This window comes from Daldinia vernicosa, assembly GCF_022497035.1.
Source record: "Daldinia vernicosa strain CBS 139.73 unplaced genomic scaffold F5Y00scaffold_50, whole genome shotgun sequence".
NCBI classification, from domain to species: domain Eukaryota; kingdom Fungi; phylum Ascomycota; class Sordariomycetes; order Xylariales; family Hypoxylaceae; genus Daldinia; species Daldinia vernicosa.
This window is the reverse complement of record NW_025953966.1, coordinates 86,585-104,332: the sequence shown is the minus strand read 5'-3', so window position 1 is coordinate 104,332 and position 17,748 is coordinate 86,585. Positions and strand designations below refer to the sequence as shown.

General features: G+C 44.6%; 5 protein-coding genes across 5 annotated transcripts; all 5 read left to right on the top strand.

Moving 5' to 3' along the window:
• Nucleotides 1-3,049: 3,049 nt before the first annotated feature.
• On the top strand, nt 3,050-4,228 carry F5Y00DRAFT_245214 (carbohydrate esterase family 4 protein). Its single transcript, XM_048008945.1, has 4 exons — nt 3,050-3,368; nt 3,420-3,492; nt 3,564-3,931; nt 3,984-4,228. The coding sequence occupies exons 1-4, from the start codon at nt 3,122-3,124 to the stop codon at nt 4,055-4,057; spliced, it is 762 nt and encodes a 253-aa protein (XP_047861844.1). The 5' UTR covers nt 3,050-3,121; the 3' UTR covers nt 4,058-4,228.
• Nucleotides 4,229-4,617: 389 nt separating this feature from the next.
• On the top strand, nt 4,618-7,143 carry F5Y00DRAFT_159373 (cytochrome P450 4V3). The gene is made up of 4 exons (XM_048004672.1): nt 4,618-5,173; nt 5,231-5,757; nt 5,822-6,733; nt 6,830-7,143. Exons 1-4 carry the CDS (start codon nt 5,045-5,047, stop codon nt 6,957-6,959), a joined length of 1,698 nt encoding a protein of 565 aa, XP_047861843.1. The 5' UTR covers nt 4,618-5,044; the 3' UTR covers nt 6,960-7,143.
• Nucleotides 7,144-9,182: 2,039 nt separating this feature from the next.
• Nucleotides 9,183-10,704, top strand: F5Y00DRAFT_159364 (uncharacterized protein). The gene is made up of 2 exons (XM_048004671.1): nt 9,183-9,251; nt 9,338-10,704. The coding sequence occupies exon 2, from the start codon at nt 9,677-9,679 to the stop codon at nt 10,421-10,423; it is 747 nt and encodes a 248-aa protein (XP_047861842.1). The 5' UTR covers nt 9,183-9,251; nt 9,338-9,676; the 3' UTR covers nt 10,424-10,704.
• Nucleotides 10,705-12,038: 1,334 nt separating this feature from the next.
• F5Y00DRAFT_245208 (kinase-like protein) lies at nt 12,039-14,240 on the top strand. The gene is made up of 5 exons (XM_048008944.1): nt 12,039-12,198; nt 12,252-12,848; nt 12,976-13,244; nt 13,300-13,517; nt 13,569-14,240. The coding sequence occupies exons 2-5, from the start codon at nt 12,571-12,573 to the stop codon at nt 13,920-13,922; spliced, it is 1,119 nt and encodes a 372-aa protein (XP_047861841.1). The 5' UTR covers nt 12,039-12,198; nt 12,252-12,570; the 3' UTR covers nt 13,923-14,240.
• A 1,101-nt stretch (nt 14,241-15,341) lies between these two features.
• Nucleotides 15,342-16,763, top strand: F5Y00DRAFT_265094 (uncharacterized protein; the record flags this gene model as incomplete). Its single annotated transcript, XM_048011752.1, has 2 exons — nt 15,342-15,569; nt 16,170-16,763. The coding sequence occupies 2 exons, from the start codon at nt 15,342-15,344 to the stop codon at nt 16,761-16,763; spliced, it is 822 nt and encodes a 273-aa protein (XP_047861840.1).
• Nucleotides 16,764-17,748: the final 985 nt, after the last annotated feature.

Genomic DNA, 17,748 nt, shown 5'->3' with positions numbered 1-17,748 from the left:
ACATATCAAGCCAGACCTTAGAGGAAGACCGCAAAGCAGTGCAATTTAAATTAAAACTTTCTCATAGACAAACAGACAATTCGATCGCGTTATAGTCAGTCATACGAGTGAGTACCTATATATGTTTGTAATACAGGTCTGTAGGACGTAGTACACTTATTTCGAACATAACATCGTAAAGTGTGGGCTTATGGTAATGAAAAAAAATAAGGGGTGGTAAATAAAAGGGATACAAAAGGGGTTGGGGATGTTAAAAAAAGAATTGCAAAAAAAGCTCGGTCTGGGTGTTGAACGCAGAACCTACGAAAAACTACTTTGTAAATGTCGTACTGTCAAGTCACGGGCATACCGGTCCAGCATATGACACTACGGTGCAGTTTTCTCTAGCCTCCAGTCACCCAGGGTTACTTCCTTTTTGCGGGGTCGGCTGAAAGATGCTTTGCAATTATGTCTTATAACCTTCCTGTCGCGGGTGTACTGGGAAACCGTGGTAACCACCTGTATTTACAGTAGAGTCATTGCTAGGATACTACAAGTGGCAGCCGTGTGTAGGCACCAGCTGGCAAACCCAGTAGCCCACCTTCACTTCGCCATATAACCCCGACCATACCTAAACTACATGAGCTTTGAGGCTCTAAGCATGTATTATCGAGTGTAGCTTTCTTATATAACAATTTTCTATTAACATATGACTTTCTTTTAGATTCGTACGGCTATGGCTCCCGGGAAAACCAGCCGGTTCTAAACACTCGGGAATTACCCTTAGGATATCTTCTTCCTCATCACCCCTTTATGGTATTCTTTTCAACACTCCACCTCCCCACAGGTGATACCTTTCCTAAACTTAGCTTTTATACTCATAAGACATACGGCGAATTTCAACCATCACCGTGAACATTTCCGTTAAATATTTACGGATATATGTTTATAGATTCGCAAGACTTTCCTTCCCGTAGAAGAATATTCAGCCAGGCTTTAGCTTGGGAATAGTAAGTTACGATAACTAGAATTTTACGCCCCCTACAGCGTATTTGTAAGTGTATATATATACTAGAGATTACTTAACGCTACATTATCTCTGTAAGTATGTCTTGTAAAGTACCCCTTTTTGCCTCTGACTACGCCGGGGTATATAATAAAGGGCTAAATAATCTAAAGAAGTACGTAGATTGATCCCGCTTCACGCCAATTACCCCTATCCGGCGCAGCCCGAATACACACAAAAGTAACATATAAAGAAAAAAGAAAAAAAAAGAAAAGAAAACATGGTCCAGAAAATGGCGCGATACCCAACTATAAGAGCACCAGGGGAAGGCTTGTCTGCATATTGCGAACTATTGGTCACGGAAGCGCTAATTACGGAGATCACAGTCAGTCCAATAGCGGTGCCGAGCTGTGCGCAGGTATTGAACACGGCACCACTTAGAGCTTGCATGCGTTTTAAGAAAACATCGGAGACTACGAGTAGGCCGACGGTGAAGAGAATATCGCAGCTCAGAGGAGCAAGAACCTACGTGGATGTAATTAGTGAGATGCTCGAGTTGCAAATAAAAAGTTACATATGGAGAAAATTATATTAGAGATAGTGAAGGTTCCTACCTGTGCGAAGAACGCGTCATACCAATACGGCCAGTCGGGTCGAACGAGTTCCATTAGAAGTGGTGCGATGGTGCTTAGTCTTGAGGAGATAAATACTGCCCACATGACCAGCACGCGATTCACGAAGACGCTGGTTGAAAGGTTTGTCAAGGCGCTAGCGACGAGGGAGAGAAGAATCCGTAGCGACGCTCCAAGTGCTGAGCTACCCTAGACTTCTTGAAAACTAAGACAAGTCAGTGACTAGTTCTGCCCTACAGGGTGGGATTTATTAACGACTTACAATAAACTATATAACAGCTCCATGCAGTTGGTGACGGAAGTACTGAAAAGTACCACGACACAACTACTAGTAAAGACGTAGCTACGCCATAGAGAGTTGGGAATAAGTGCTGTGCGGTTATGCTTAACTTGATAGTGCATCCATCCGATAAACGCAGGAATTGAAGCGGCACTGATAACTAGAAGAGCGATATCAGAGGCCTGGCGGATGTTGTTGATATCGGCTGACAACATTTTGAGAGTGGTAAATTATTACATAGAGACATCATTTAAACGTGAGGAACTCTTACGCGAAAGCATATGATAATGTTGCTAGACCCGTGCTCGCAAGGATTACGCCAACCCAATCAATCTTGGAGATGATCGAATGAGAATTACAAATGTTCCGTAAGTCATAGCTATCAAGTGGTCTATAAATTAAACAGAAAGTAGTTCATGTTTCCTCACGCAACCTTAAGCTACATCTTAGGTTATACAGCCTTAGAGCCTCTCGGTGTCGCAAGCCACGCATGCAGATGTAGTGCAACGTCGATGCGTGGGCCAAGTTAGATCTCATCGAATCACAGCTTTGGGTTGCTATGTATTTATTCCGGCAAGGGGTAAATGCAGGCGACAGGTCCCTTTATGTCGAAATTTAGGAAGACCGTGTATTCGAAGCTAAGTATAGATTTTTTCCCCCTTCGACGATCCTAAGTGCTGGGTTATAAGGAAGTTCCCTCTCAAACCATTGCTCATAACGTAAATATTAAAATATTAGAAGAAATCTAGTATCTAACTCAGTCGTAACCTATCTATTTATCCGTTCCTAATCCGGCAAAACCGAAGTCCGCTTCTCGTTCCTGAACTGGTCAAGGATATGGTCTCGCGGCTAAAGACCTTCGTGATGTTCGGTGCAACATAAAACCCCTATCCCCACAAAGACAATTTAACCCCTCAACGCCGAGCCGGGGTATTGGAAGCTTGATCTATAATACCTGCAGATATGTCCATGTTCTGCTAAATGGTGATTCCTGGAACATTGTGGCGGATACTCCACAATAAGGTCTGGAAGTGAATATTGAGGCGGAATCGTCGTACTACTATATGCGCTACAACGTACGATATTACCAGGTTCCGGACGATCTAGCCGTCGCCGCCTGAACTAGAAATATATATATTGATATGATTTCTAGCAATTTGAAACTATAAACTCTATTTATCTCGTCTTTCGTACTGAACAGTTACCCATTACCGCCCATCCAAAATGCTGTTCGAGTCTATGATCACGGCGTTCGCGTTCGCTCTCTGCGCTTCTGCTAGAGCTGTCCCGAACCCCGTCGAGGTTTTCAAACGTGCGCATACGCCTGGTGTCGTCATTAACAAGTGCTCCAAGCCTGGTGTCCTTGCATTAGCCTACGACGATGGTCCGTATCAGTACACCTCGTCGCTAGTAGATACTCTGGACAAGGCCGGCGTTAAAGGAACCTTTTTCTACACGGGCACTCTATATGGTATGCGAATCATACACTATTACGTATACGTGCGTAAACTGACCGAACTAGGTTGCATCTACAACCAGAAGGCCGCTGTTAAGAAGGCCTATGACTCTGGCCACCAAGTTGCATCTCACACGTGGTATGACTACCTGTTACTATTTGATTTTTCGGCTATGGAATATCCGGAACATCTGCTAAGACTTCATAAAGGACTCATCCCCATATGGGAAGCATGGGTGCCGCTCAAATAAAGAGCGAGATGGAAAAGGTCGAGCAAGCATTTGTCAACATCTTCGGTAGGAAGCCGCAGTATATGCGTCCTCCATATCTCGAGACCGGAGGCCAATTTCTGAGCGTTATGAAGGAGATGAATTACACTGTCGTTACTGATGATGTAGACGCTGGTGACTGGAATAACCAATCTCCGCAGCAGAGCCAGCAAAAGTTCCAACAAGCCGGTGCTGGCGGTAACGGACACATCCCGCTCATGCACGAGACGTACCAAGGCACAGTCACGACTCTAACAAACTGGCTGATTGACTGGGCCAAAACCAACAACCTGAAGATCGTTACAGTTGGTATGTATTGTTCGTTTGATTCATGGATGGTATATAACTAATATCATTGCAGCTGAATGTCTCGACGACGCCAACGGTGCTTATAAGGAGGGAACATTCCCAAGCAACGGACAAACGTCCTGTTAGAAAAGTCTTTCGGGATTCTTGTGATCGGCGAGGAATATCCAATGCTGCTATTTACGAGTTGCTAGCCTAGTTTGAATGTCTTGATAGCGTTGTCACGTTATGATCGATTGTAGCTGGCGGACTCTAGCGGATGTTTTTAAAAAGTACACACATTGATAGTCAAAATTTTGTACGCAAAAATGACAGTATCCTATTTTAACATATTTCGCTGTTGATATAGATTATCTTGATGTATGTCTGGCTGAATCTAGAACTTATAGAGATAGAAGTGATAACTAATCTAGGTAGATGTTGTATGTTATGCTGTGTGCGTTTTCACTGTTTGGCTGTTTTCATTTCCTCGCGCACCGTATGCTATGTCATATTCGCGCCTAGGTAATAAATTATAATGAGCAATTGATCCCGGGCGATAAAGGCATTTATAATCTAGAGTCTTTAACTCGCTAGAAATAATAGACCGATTATTTTCCTACCTACCCTAGATGCATAAGGCGATACTATTTATATACAGCCAATCCCGCGGGGTAAGTTCAGCTATCAGTAATCAATAAAGAAAGACCCCTGGCAATGCACTATCGCGTACGCCGTACGTATTCGTATAGAGACGCGCTACCCCTGAAATTTCCATATAATCTTACATTTTCCCTTCCAACATCATATAGGTCCATTCTTTACTATGGTAGGCGAGTGAATGAATTAAGGGAGTCTTTATTAATATAACGAGGAATCCGTGCACATAAGGCACAGCAAAAATATATGTTAAACCGAGAGATCCGAAGATCTTTACTCGGGCACTTTTACATACCTACCTAATCTAGTTATCTATTATTAGGTAACTATCAACTTCTGCAACTAATTTCACTCTGGAACATTGAATAACGTGGTGAATGCTTAGGTACCTAATCTACATAATATGCCCATGGCTACATTTTAACTCGAGATACACCTACATTTTCAAGCCTCTTTAAGATCGCTTGAGACAGCATCATGATGGCTGATGTTGTGTTACCACTTGTGCGGGGCTTTTCCGCCCTATTCGCCGTTATCGTGCTGCGCTTCTTGTATAGGGCATACATCGAACGGAAGCGAGTAAGAAGTTTAAAAGCCCAAGGAATCGTGAGTTTGATTAACTACCAGAAGAAAATAGCAGAATATCGAACTGATTCATTTAAGCCCGTATTACCACACTCGCTACTATTCGGACACCTTCCCGTCTTCGCAGCCTTTCGAGCGTCTCGTCCTCCAGATGTTAATATATATGAATTCCATCATTGGCTCATTGAAAATGTCAGCAAATACTTCCCTGGTCATGAGTATTTGCCGCCGGTGGTTTATTTGGACCTGTGGCCTGTGTCAAGGTCTCTCGTACTTATATATGACGCCATGGCTGCGGCTCAGTGCACGCAGGTCAAGAGTCTCCCTAAGGACCAGGTTCTCTCTGAATATATGCAGCCGCTGACGGGAAGCATGGATATCGTTTCGGCGGAAGGGGAACTATGGAAGAAATGGCGGTCCATATTCAATCCCGGCTTTAGCCAACGGAATCTAACAGCTCTGCTTCCAGAACTCATCGAAGAGGCCCAGATATTCGCAAATGGGCTCAAGGATCAAGCTGGTCAAGGAGGGGAGTGGGGATCGGTATTCCAACTCGAGAAAAAGACGATCAACCTGACTTTCGACATTATTGTGAGGGCATCTGTGTTAGTATACCCGAATAACTATCACAATTCCGATTATATACTTTGGTACACTGACACGAGATAGAGGTTTTCGGTTACATGAACAGTCAAACCCATCAGATAGCCCCTTCAAGACCGCCCTGGTAGACCAACTTCGGTTCATGGGGAAACTATCAAAAACCCCAAGAGCATTCCATTTCAGCCAGCGTCTCTGGCATCGGAGATCTGTTGAAAGAAACAACCGCACTATGCGCGAGTTTCTGCTTCCGCAAATAGAAAAAAGGCTACAGTCAGACGTCAACGCCAGCCAAAAGAAAACAATTGTCGATCTTGCTATGCAGTCTATCGAAAAGGAAAATTCAGGTACTTTCAGGGGAAAGCTCGACGCCGAGTTTGTCGATAGACTCATAGCGAATTTGAAAGCGTTTATGTTTGCTGGCCACGATACGACCTCATCGACGATCTGTTTTATGGTAAAGATACTGCAGGATAATCCGGACTGCTTAGCGAAGCTCCGAGCCGAGCATGATTCCGTCTTAGGACCTGACCCAGAGAAGGCTATGGATGTTTTGATCGCATCGCCCCACCTCTTGTACTCGCTCCCGTACACCTTAGGCGTCATTAAGGAGACTCTAAGGCTGCACCCGCTCGCTGCGACGGTTCGTACTAGCGACAGTATCCCAGGGTTCTCAGTCAGCGCGCCAGGCTCGCCTACCAGGTATCCTATGGAGGGGTTCGGACCTTGGGTGGGGGTATCGGGAGTACATCGCAATCCTTATTATTGGCCACGACCAAATGATTGTCTTCCTGAACGTTGGATGGCTGCCGAGGGCGATCCGCTGTATGTGGCTACTAAAGAAGCATGGGTGCCGTTTTCCCTAGGACCAAGGAATTGCGTTGGAATGGAGTTGTCGATGGTCGAGTTAAGATTAGTCGCCATATTGATAGCTCGCACGTTTGACATTGAGGAGGCATGGGAAGAATGGGACAAGAAGCAGTGAGTACTCCAGTCCAAATAATCACCCACCCATCCCTACTATATCTCCTTGGAAACAGTTGTGTATACGGATACTAACCCGACTACTCCTAACAGAGGTCCCAATGCTACGCCCACTCACATTGTAAACGGCAAACGTCTCTATGGTGTTGGAGGTGGACCGGTCCACCCGAAGGATGGTATGCCAGTACATGTGAGGCTACGAAATCATAAGCTATCCGTCTGAGAGTGATGGACTATCTTATTCGTGATGTATAAATATGACGATCAGTTTCCAGATTTGAGGATCTGATTGCTATTATTAGCGTACTTAAATTCACTTGTACCTATTACATCTAGATTAGAATATTCTTTAAAATCCATGATCTCTGTTGAGGCTACTTGTGGCTTATTCCGAGCATGTATTGAAAGCTCATTTTTGAACTAGGTAACACTATAAATGGTCTCATTCTCGTTTCGAGCTAAGAAGAAGCTTTAGTGTATGTTCTCATCGCTACATTATGCAACTAGAGTTCCCTAACAGGTACAGCCAGCAAAAGCAAATATAGATGATCGTTGGCATGAAATAGAATTAGATTATACCTGTGGCGTCATCAGTAAAGAAGTAAATCACGCAATAGAGGATATCTAGGAGTGGACATGGGGAAGCTCAATCTTACCTCTTGGTGATCCGTCCTTTGGACCCCACGTCGTCCTAGATATCGGATCCTTATCGGGGCTTGAAGAATTGCAGGATCGACATGTTTTATCATGCTGATTTAGTTTAACCCCAGGCCACTAAAGTTGTAATTGATAATAAATCTTAATGTTTGTTCTGGGTGTAGTGTGTAGGATATGTTGATCTGCTAGAGATTCGAGCCGGCATTAGATTCCATGCCGTGCGGCATCCTCCTGGATTTTTCTTTGGCCCATCTTACCTCGCACTTACAGTCGCGGTAACAGATAGAGGAATCGTGGACGATGCTAACTAGGACACGAGTGAACTTAACTAACTCTATTCGTAGTTGATTCTCGCGATCATTTCTAAGTCTTGATTAGGACCTGGCCAAAAATGGAATATGCGAACGCAATAGCATTGCACTTTTGAGGAACAACTCGTTGACCGAGTCTTCGAGGATTGCGATTGTCGTAAGCGGCTGACGTGACCATTCTTACAGCTGTACGACGTCAAGGCCGCGGCGTAACCTCAGCTGTATGTAGATCTCGCGCACAAGTGCAGATGTTGTTGCGTATGTTGGTATACCTACAGCTTCTCCCATTTTAGGATTTTATCGTCTATGCAGTGTTCTAGTATAAGTACATAAGGAGGTAAGCTTGTGAATGTTTCGCGACGAATTTCCAAATCTAGCGTAGACCACGTTTTAAGTAATACCGCAATTATTAATATTCCCTCTATATTAGAGCATATGCCAAGCATTTAACACAGGTACCGAAAAGCTTAATTCTTTTTTAACTGCCCGCATAGTTACATACATGTACAATACATACATACATTAGGTAGGTAGTGTAATGTACACCACCCCCATCTTATTACCAGGTCGTACCCCGAACCCCAACCTCCAAACTTTTCCGAGCGTTCTAGAAGCGTGATACATTCAAGTCCTTTCAGGATTTGGGTATCAACTACTACCTATGTGCACACATGCAAACTATTTTCTTACTTCTTATTACATATTTACTGCTTTGGTGGCGGCATCGGCCCATTGAAGTGATCCCAAGATCGGCAGATAGTTATCCGAAAGGCTTTAAATAGAAGCCCACATACCACGTCGTCATGTAAAGTCATGTACACAGTGTATATATGAAATACATTTCCATGTCGAGGCAACGGTCTAGACACGCCCCTAATATCTACAGCCTATTGGACATTAAAACTGTTAGATGTGCCGTTAGCACCAAAACTAATCCAGGGGTACCAAAACCTGCTTCATCCGAATCTGTAGTTATACACTATGTACGTAAGGTATTCATTAGTTGATTAGTATGTGTATCAAAGAAAAAGTGACGCCAAATTGTCGAGATATTGCGTACAATATTTTCTTGTTTTCTCCCACGACTCCAGTCTGCATACACTACGTAGCCGCCCCCATTTATATGTGGCTGGGACAGCGTTGGATCTGGGTCGCCTAATCCTAGTGAACCAAACTACAAACCCAAACTACTACAATATCAGAATATCAAGGAGCTCTGCAGAATCTTCCACACACCATAGGTGGGCATATCTATCAAAATATTCGCCTGAAATGACCTAACCTTCCAATATGGCAAGTTATAGGACTGAGCCAACCCTCGAAAAAGTGTTACTTCTACGCTAAAGGCTTATATCGTATTGGTGCAAGGTGAAGTGCAAATATCGGATCTTTGGTGATTCCCACCTGTTGAAACATTTCGGGATGTCTATCTCGACAACTTAGAAGTCATAACCAAACAACCCAAAAAATTTATTCGTTCCGACTTGGCTAGGTAGTTAGAGTAACCTAAGTCGTCGTCAACTGCGATTAAAACCGGATTATGATGGGTACTAACGTCAATTATTGTGGCTGGGGTGGCCAAATCCCGCGTGCCCGTTGTACCTTGACCCACGATACTAACTACGTATAACAGTCCGGCGTGTTCATGTTCGAAGTGATCAACATACACTAACCATGAAGTCAGCATGGAAAGCTATGATCGTCGATGCAAGGTTAAGAAAGAAGTAATGGTATTGTGGCAGTTATCTGCTGCGCACAGGGGCTCTTAGGAATCAATGAGCATATAAGGGAGTTGGCTCGACCTCGATTTCAGTCCAGAATTATTTCCATCCGTACTGATTCAGACCCAACAACTACTACTATCAAAACCTGCTGCTGCTCTCATTCGTTTGTTAAAGAAGCCATATTCGGGAACCGGCATACCTATTATTCACCCATATTAGAAGACAAGTTGGACATCAACTCATCAACTATGCGGTCATTCGTTACTCTCTTAGCAGCAGCAGCCTCGTTGCAGGGCGGCTCAGCGGCTCCGTTTGGCAACCAGCAACAACCTCCTACTACCATATCCCACGGCGGATTTCCGCATCCGACGGGCGATTTCCCCCGTCCACCCGGTTTCTTGCATCCCTCCGGCGATTGGCATCACCATGATGGTTATGCTAGCCCCACTGGCAAATTCCCTTGGCAGTTTGGCTCACCGCATCCCACCCCTCGCGTAAAGAGACAGAATGAAGGTCAAGAAAGCGACCATAAAGAGCCATGGGGTTTTCCTCACCCAACTGGCCACTATCATCACCACCCGAGTGGCGGCTTTCCTCACCCAACCGGACGTCCTGAAACCAGCAATATTTTTCTAAGGCGGGATGCGGACCACGTACACCCTCCCCCGGATGGTTTTGCCCATCCCAGCGGTCGCCACCCTCACCCAACTGGCGGGTTCCCACAACCTACTGGTGGACCCAACCATCACCACCATCCCCCAGGTGATAAACAGGACCACGGTGACGGAAACTGGCAGGGCAACCATGAGAAGCGAGACGAGGGGTTCCACAGACCCGCTAGCATCTCCTGGCCTAGCGGTATTACCAGCCATCTCCACCCCCACCCTACTACCGGCGCCCAACCCGGGCACCACGTGCAGCAACCCGAAGGGGAACCGAAGCGCGAGCGCGAGATACTACAAGAGATTCCGCGCGTGGTCCAGGATGCCAACTAAGAGGCATGACGGATGAAGCTATCTAGTTATTACAGCATAATGAATCCGACCGACTGTACGATACTGTAAGACTGGTACGATAATGATTAGATGAGGTAATGGAAGGACTTGGAACACTTAGATCTTTATAGACTGTTTGGTGAGATAGACTGGCTGGATAGACTAGCTGGATTCTGGGGACTGGGTACCTACCTACGAATGGATCACGTAGGGGTAAGATGTCACCTTACTAGATAAAGGTGATACTTGACAATGAAAATTTTCATATCCATACCTATACACGAAGTCTCCAAGCTACTTTAACTTTGAAGTAGGGAACCATATCCCGTATTCTACAATTCACTTCATACCTCGCGACCAGGTTGCTTGAGCATGTTGTTAACTTTATAAGAGTGGCAGTGGATATCATCATCTTAGGAAAGACTATGAAATACACATATCTATTGTAGAGTTAAGGCCATGGATGTATTCTAACTCTAGCCCGGGTAGATCATCACTTAGGAGGTCATTGCCAGAAGAGCATGTTTCATGACACAATTTATGCTATCTACTATTGCTAAATGTAATATCAAATGACTCTTAAATATGAACTTTAATAAAAAGTTAATTTATAATGACTCAAGTTCCGTCTGCACTTATCCAAGAAGAGCGGTTTATGAGTTCTAACTTTTAGCCCTAAATTTACCCATGCTTTGGATGAAAGCAAGTAATCTAGAATGTCAATACAATTAAGCCACAGACAGTTATGGAACGAGCCATCGGTGTAACTATAGACCAGGTATAAGCTTGAATGAGACTATATCGAGCTATTGCAAACTATACTTCAATGTCCGTTCCGTTGAGCTGCCATATCATATAATTGCATATTCTCATAAAGCTAACGCTAAGGTATGACTGTCATAGCACGATAGCCGCGTAAAATACAAAGAGGACTTAGTAAAGTTAACGTTTTATATTGGTTCAAATTATCTCTTTGGGCTTTAACAAAGCTTTACCCCAAAGCTTCTTTCTGCGACTAGGTAACTATAAATATACACCTACCAACCAAACAAAGAAGGCAACCTTTGATTGAAGTTTTCATTTCATTTCCGAACGGACGTGGTAGTAAACCATTCGACACAATTTTATTAATTCCATTCGAACGTCAAAGCGGATAGCTCGGTAGGTCATCTGGTCACCTGGTGTCCCCCACGCCGCACGAATGTCAACAACTAAGAAGTAAGACAAATACCTCATTTGAGTCATGCTTCATAAGGAGAGTGTACATTAAAAAAAAGTAACTGTTCGATTGAATTGAATTCAAAATATTTGTTATTCTTTACTAACGAACATAGATCTAACAGTTTAATAATTTAATAACTATAGCTTGGTTTAGTTTTAGTGATTTAGGGATTAAAGACCCTTGCCTAATATTTAGAATTTAGAAATACAGTTTTGGTGCTCGACGGAAGCGCCACGATAGTTCTCGGTCAAGGGCCAAGAGTTGAGTGTGTAATATGTGCATTCCAATCAATTCGACTTAGTAATATCGGGATTCGTACCTTACTCAAACCCAAATTGATTATAATATATAATAATACGTCCTTCTCATCCCTCGTCATCGATTCTCCCCCCAGGTTTCTCTCATCTTGTACTACAATCAGCACAACAAATCGCATAACAAATCAGCGACGACTACATTAGGTACAAACGAGTGCGATCCCGGCCTAAACCCAGTAAATTTCAATTGTACGACCCAAAGAGCCCCTACAATATTGGACTGTGCACAATATACAGTAAGCATCAACTGATCACACAGTACAGATACGGTACCATTAACAGTCAACAGTCAACGGTCAACGACGCTAGGTACCCGGTACCCTTCACCGTTTGTAATTTCGCCACGTGAAGGTACCAAAGTGGATACCGCCCGGTTCTTTGATTTGCGGCGTTTCAACAAACTTTGTTAGTTCCTTTCTAACAGAAGGAGCCCTGCGACATTTTCCCTTTGCGTTTTTTTGACCTTTTCATCAACATAAGCCTACGAAACTCTCGCAATCCGTTTTGTCAACTCGCCGTTCATTTTTCCTTCATTTTTCTTTGCGATTAGATTTATTCAAGTTTTTTTTTTTTCGGGTTTTCCTTCTTCTACCTCTTATTGAGATACGATGCGCGGCAGCGCCGTCACCTCGGCAGCTTTGACCGCGTTCAAACAACCCCTATCTAGATTTGGCCGTGCTCATTTATCCACTGCATCCTCCCACTATAGCGCCGGAGCTCGCTTCGGCGGTAGCATTCGCAAAGCTAGCACCGTTCCGCACAGCGTCAGCTCTTTCGGCTCTCAGCAATTTGAGCCCGGCGTCATTCTGAAGGGATACTCCGGTCGCGAGTATACCATTGAAAATGTTCTGCAGGACAGACAAGACCGCCTGGTCTATCTCGCCAGGTAAGCTAAGCTCTACTTCAGGATCTACCTCAGCAGAAAATTCATATCCTCTTTATCCTCTTTATCTTTTGCCCCATTCGTCGCTTGCGTGTGTGGGGCGGATTTAAACCAACTAACACGTCTTTAGGGCAAATGAGAAGAAGTTCGTTCTGAAAAGTCTTTTTGAGAAGGAATACAATTATGCGCTTCCTTTGCAGTTGAGGTTTAATCACTCGCCTTACTTGCGGGCGCTGCGGGACACCGTCCCCGAGCAGAAGATGTTTGTCAACGAATACATGACAGACCATCTCCTCAACTTCGCCTTTAAAGATCTCTCCCTGGCTGCGCAAAAGCGCGTCCTTCGAGATAGTCTGCGAGGCCTTGCTACCTTGCACGACCAGAACATCGCGCATCTAGGTATGTATGCCCGCTAGGCTTAAGCTTCGGATTTCAATCTAACGTGGCCTCTTAGACATCAAAGCGAATAACATCATGGTCGACTACCGCGATACCAGTGAAGGAATCATTGTAGATCGCGTGCAGTTATCCGACCTAGAAGATTCAACTCACATCCCACCTGGACAGGCTCTGCGTGGGCTCAAAGTTGGCAATCAGTTTTGGCGCAGCCCGGAGGCGCACGTACAGGGCGCGGTCGGAAAGCCTTCGGACATCTTCTCCTTGGCGCTAGTGGTGAGTTTGACCGCCTTTGCTTATGTGTCACGGCTACTAATGCGGGCATAGTTCATATTCATGCGTCTCAAAATGGTCATCTTCCGGATCGACAGCGCGCCAAATGTCGATCTTACCAACGCCATTCTCGAGCGGCAAATCTCCACTTTTGCCGAGTGGAACGATTACGAGTCTTTTATCAACTACCTTGGTCGAAGACATCCTTGGGTCGGCGAGCTCTCTCGCTTGCAAGACTCTTTCGGTTCTAAGAATCCTCGAAGACCATTTTCGCTCTGGAAAAGCGATTCACTTGATCCAGACTTCAAGGATTTGATTAAGAAGATGACCAACTTTGATCCCAGGAGGAGAATCACGGCGCGGGAAGCCCTTGGTCATGTCTGGTTTGACGATGTTGAGGAGCTATAGTTGATACCTTGGGTTTGGCGATTATCAGGTTTACGGGAAACAGTACCGCACACGGTTTTGATTTCAAGCTTTGATTTCACGGCACGGGAACAGGAAACGGAACCGGATATAGACTGAAAAAACGGACTTTTGAGGGATAGAGATATAGACTACAGACATAGAAAGCAATAATGTTAATGGCGCCGCACGCCCGCACCAACTCAGCCTCGTTTGAGTTCTAATCATAATACCTAATACCAGGGTAAGTCACTTGCATATAATTAGACTAGAGACTTGAATGAAAGAGTGGCAAAAATAAGCCTCGCTAAACTACCTGTCATATGAGTAGTGCTGTTTTGGCAATTAGGTGAATTGATAGTTGGTATTGGGGATATGGATACGTAACGGCACGTCCGATTAAATAGACGTATGCATTTCACTTTGAGCACTAGCCTTTCCGATCAACCCTGTCAGATGTATGGCAAGTCAACAGATAGCTACATAGGCCAGGGCATCGTGGAATACATCGACTTTTAATAGTCCTTACATAGCTGCGTTTAAAACAGCTAATAATCTCCAAGCGCAAGCTGAACAGGCCCCTTAAAGACTGGCCTTGGGAGATGCTTTTTTCGACAGAGGCTTGTGTAGCTAATCCATAACAGCCCCTATTTCATGGTTCTATAGGTTAGGTACTTAAAATATTACTAGAGATGTAACAGGCCGTAGTGTTACTCGACCTTTCTCGGTGAGTACAAGGATGAGACCTACATATCTATACTATATAGCTGATTAAGACGAGGTAAATACCAGAAGCTCCTTGTATGGTTTCGAGAGTTAATATAACTGCTGTACGAGACGAGAACCTAAGACATGTCAGCAATAGTCCTAGAATGAGTTATTTCTTTCGAATCTTCATGCATATAATATCATTGTACTCCGTCAACAATTCCAACTGAAGATCTAGGCCTTTGCGGCACCAAGAAGCCTCAGTAATTGGCTTCTCGTACTGCGCAACGAGAGGGTATATAAGTTGAAGTAATCACTATTACTTCAGATCATAATAACGGATACCGACTCTATTCTGATACATACAACTTCACCTTTCCATTATTCCAGCCCCTATAATAGCCAAATTAGCTATAAATATGAAGCTCTTTCAACCTATCGCTATTCTTCTCTCCATCGTCGCTGGTAACGCCATCGCTCATCCTGCAGGGGCTATACCAGAGGTCGAACTTAGTACATTCATAAGTGGCGAATACACTTATCTCGGAGTGAGCGAAAATGTGAGTACATTTCCTTAACTCTTTCGCATCTAAGACTATCGGCCGTTATAAATTAGTAACGCATAAGCACATCACCATTATCGCTACAATGTAAACAAATAAGTATTTATATAGTCTGAGTTTGATAAACGCTGCAGCGGATACTTAACGCAGCATGCCAATTGCACACCCGGACAGTGCCAATGCTTGGGTAAGAATGGGTGCTATGGTTGTAATGGTGGACGGATACAATGCCAAACTGGCCCTGGTTCGGGAGTATGCTGGATTACGTGAATTCACTGGTAATACTGAGCATGGTTATATGGATATGCCCGAAGAGGATATGCTATTGGTCGTTGCCTTTAACCTGGCTCGGAGATTTATGCGTAAACTGCTTGAAAAGGTGATGATTTCCAGTCTAGTTGATCATAAATATTTTTTTCCAGGTTCGCGGCAATGTTTTTGGTGATGGTCTCCTCCACTGCTGTTGATCATGTCGGATCTTAGATATTTGGCTTTGCTGTTAGCCTCCATCTTCTCAGCTGTCGTAGCCGCACAAAAAACGGGCTTAGACACGTGCACTAATGTCCACATCTTTCTGTCTCGAGGGAACAATGAGTCATATCTCGGCCGCTAAGGAAAGCTCGTGCGGGCTATATGCTCGGGGCTCGAGAGCTGCGACTACGAGGACATTACGTTTAACAATGCCCTGGCAGTTGAGTACTGCGGTGCCGTGGAGGCAGGGCGTCAAGCTGGCATTGCACAGATAACCGCCTATAACAAGCGATGTCCGAATACGAAACTCGTCGTCAGCGGCTACTCTTAGGGCGCGCATGTCTTAGGAGATATACTCGGTGGTGGCGCCGGTGTTTTCTTCCAAGGCTGCATGACGCCTAAGGTTTCAGGCTTAGATCCAAACTCAGCCCCTGGTAATACGAGTAAGTTGGATCCGGTGCCTGTACTATCTAGTATACGTCACAGCGTTGAAAAACTTTCTAACTAGATAATCTGGCGCACGGTTTCGGCTGCCCTCCTTTTTGGTGATACCCGCCATACCGCCAATCAGCCGTATAATACACTAGGAGGTGCGCTTATCAATGGCTTATTTCCTCGAAGCGGCCAGCAACTTGGGGATATCTACAACTTTGTAGGTGTGCTCCGAGACTGGTGTCAGGGGGATGATCCAATTTGCGCAGAGGGTGATGGTAAACGAGTATATAACGTCCAACATCACTTGAATTACTTTGACGTCTACTCTGGCGCAGCGGCGGTATGGGTTAAGTCAATGGTCGGCCAGGCTACCACGCCGACATCCGGGTCTACAACTGTTGGGAAGACAAGTTCAGGCATGACAGCCACAGAAACTACGGCATCATCAACACAGAGCGCGTCTATCACATCAGGATCTATGGGTTCAAGTCCTCCATCTTCGACTAGAACTTCGACGCCCCTTCCGGAAGGGACGGATTCAGGCACTGCTGCTACACCAACAGCGTCATCTACAACTCAGGAAGGAAGAGTTCAAGGCTTTCGGTGCTTCAAAGGATATCTTATTGCCTTATCCATATTGTACTCTTTTCTTTTTGCAATAGCTTAGTCGTCTAACCTGCGAATAAAATTTGATGTTGGGCAAACAAAGCTATGCGATACGGTCAGTAATCATAGCATAGTAAGGGATTTTGCATCATCTGGTCTCGATATACTGGTTATGAAATCAATTACTCCTTTTTGCTGAAAGATACGGTATATGAGCTGTAGTTGTATATTGACTTGATCTACCAACTGTATGAGTGAGGAGGGAGGTCCTTCTTATATATACATTCCATGCCAAGATACCATGTACTGTACCTGAAAGTAGTCCCTTGACCACTCACTTCAACACTTTTCGCTATAGAACTAGATATCCATCCATTGGCGGTTATACTCCAACAGTATCGTTAGACGGTGTATATGGTCCCATCCCGGGTACCGGGAATCGTCTCGATCGTGTCTCCTCTAGGTAGTGTTGCGTCCTGTAATATTTCGCTCAAATTGATCCAGAGCGTCGCTGCAGGCTTGGTGGGCCTGCGTATTATGCTGACTTGGGATATAATCAAAGTCGACACTCCCAAGCTTTCTGACGCGTAGTAATAGGCGGTAAACATCCCTAAACAGGTCCAAATGCCAGATGTCCTCCCCATATTGGTTTTTCTACCCGTTTGATTTCCATCTGAAAAGCAAGTTTGTCATGCATTCGACGACGTATCTAGAGTCCGAATGAATCGATATAGATATTGAACGACTTGGACGCAACTGTTTGTGTAATACTAGGGCTTTCTGGAGCGCCAGTATAATGGAATATATTTCGATTCTCTGACTAGTTAATGACCCGTTTCTTATTTTCTGTTGATAAGTCTCGGTGTGTCCGTCCTGGGTTACTACACAGGCGACAGTGGTTCCAATACTACCAAATCGAGGATGCATTCTGTGGAGACTGCTGGTATGAAATTCCATAGTGTAAACCATCGTGGTGGCGCTGAGTAGCAAATGCTGTATTTATACGATGATGTAAATGGTCCTTGCCTAACCGTTAGCCTGATAAT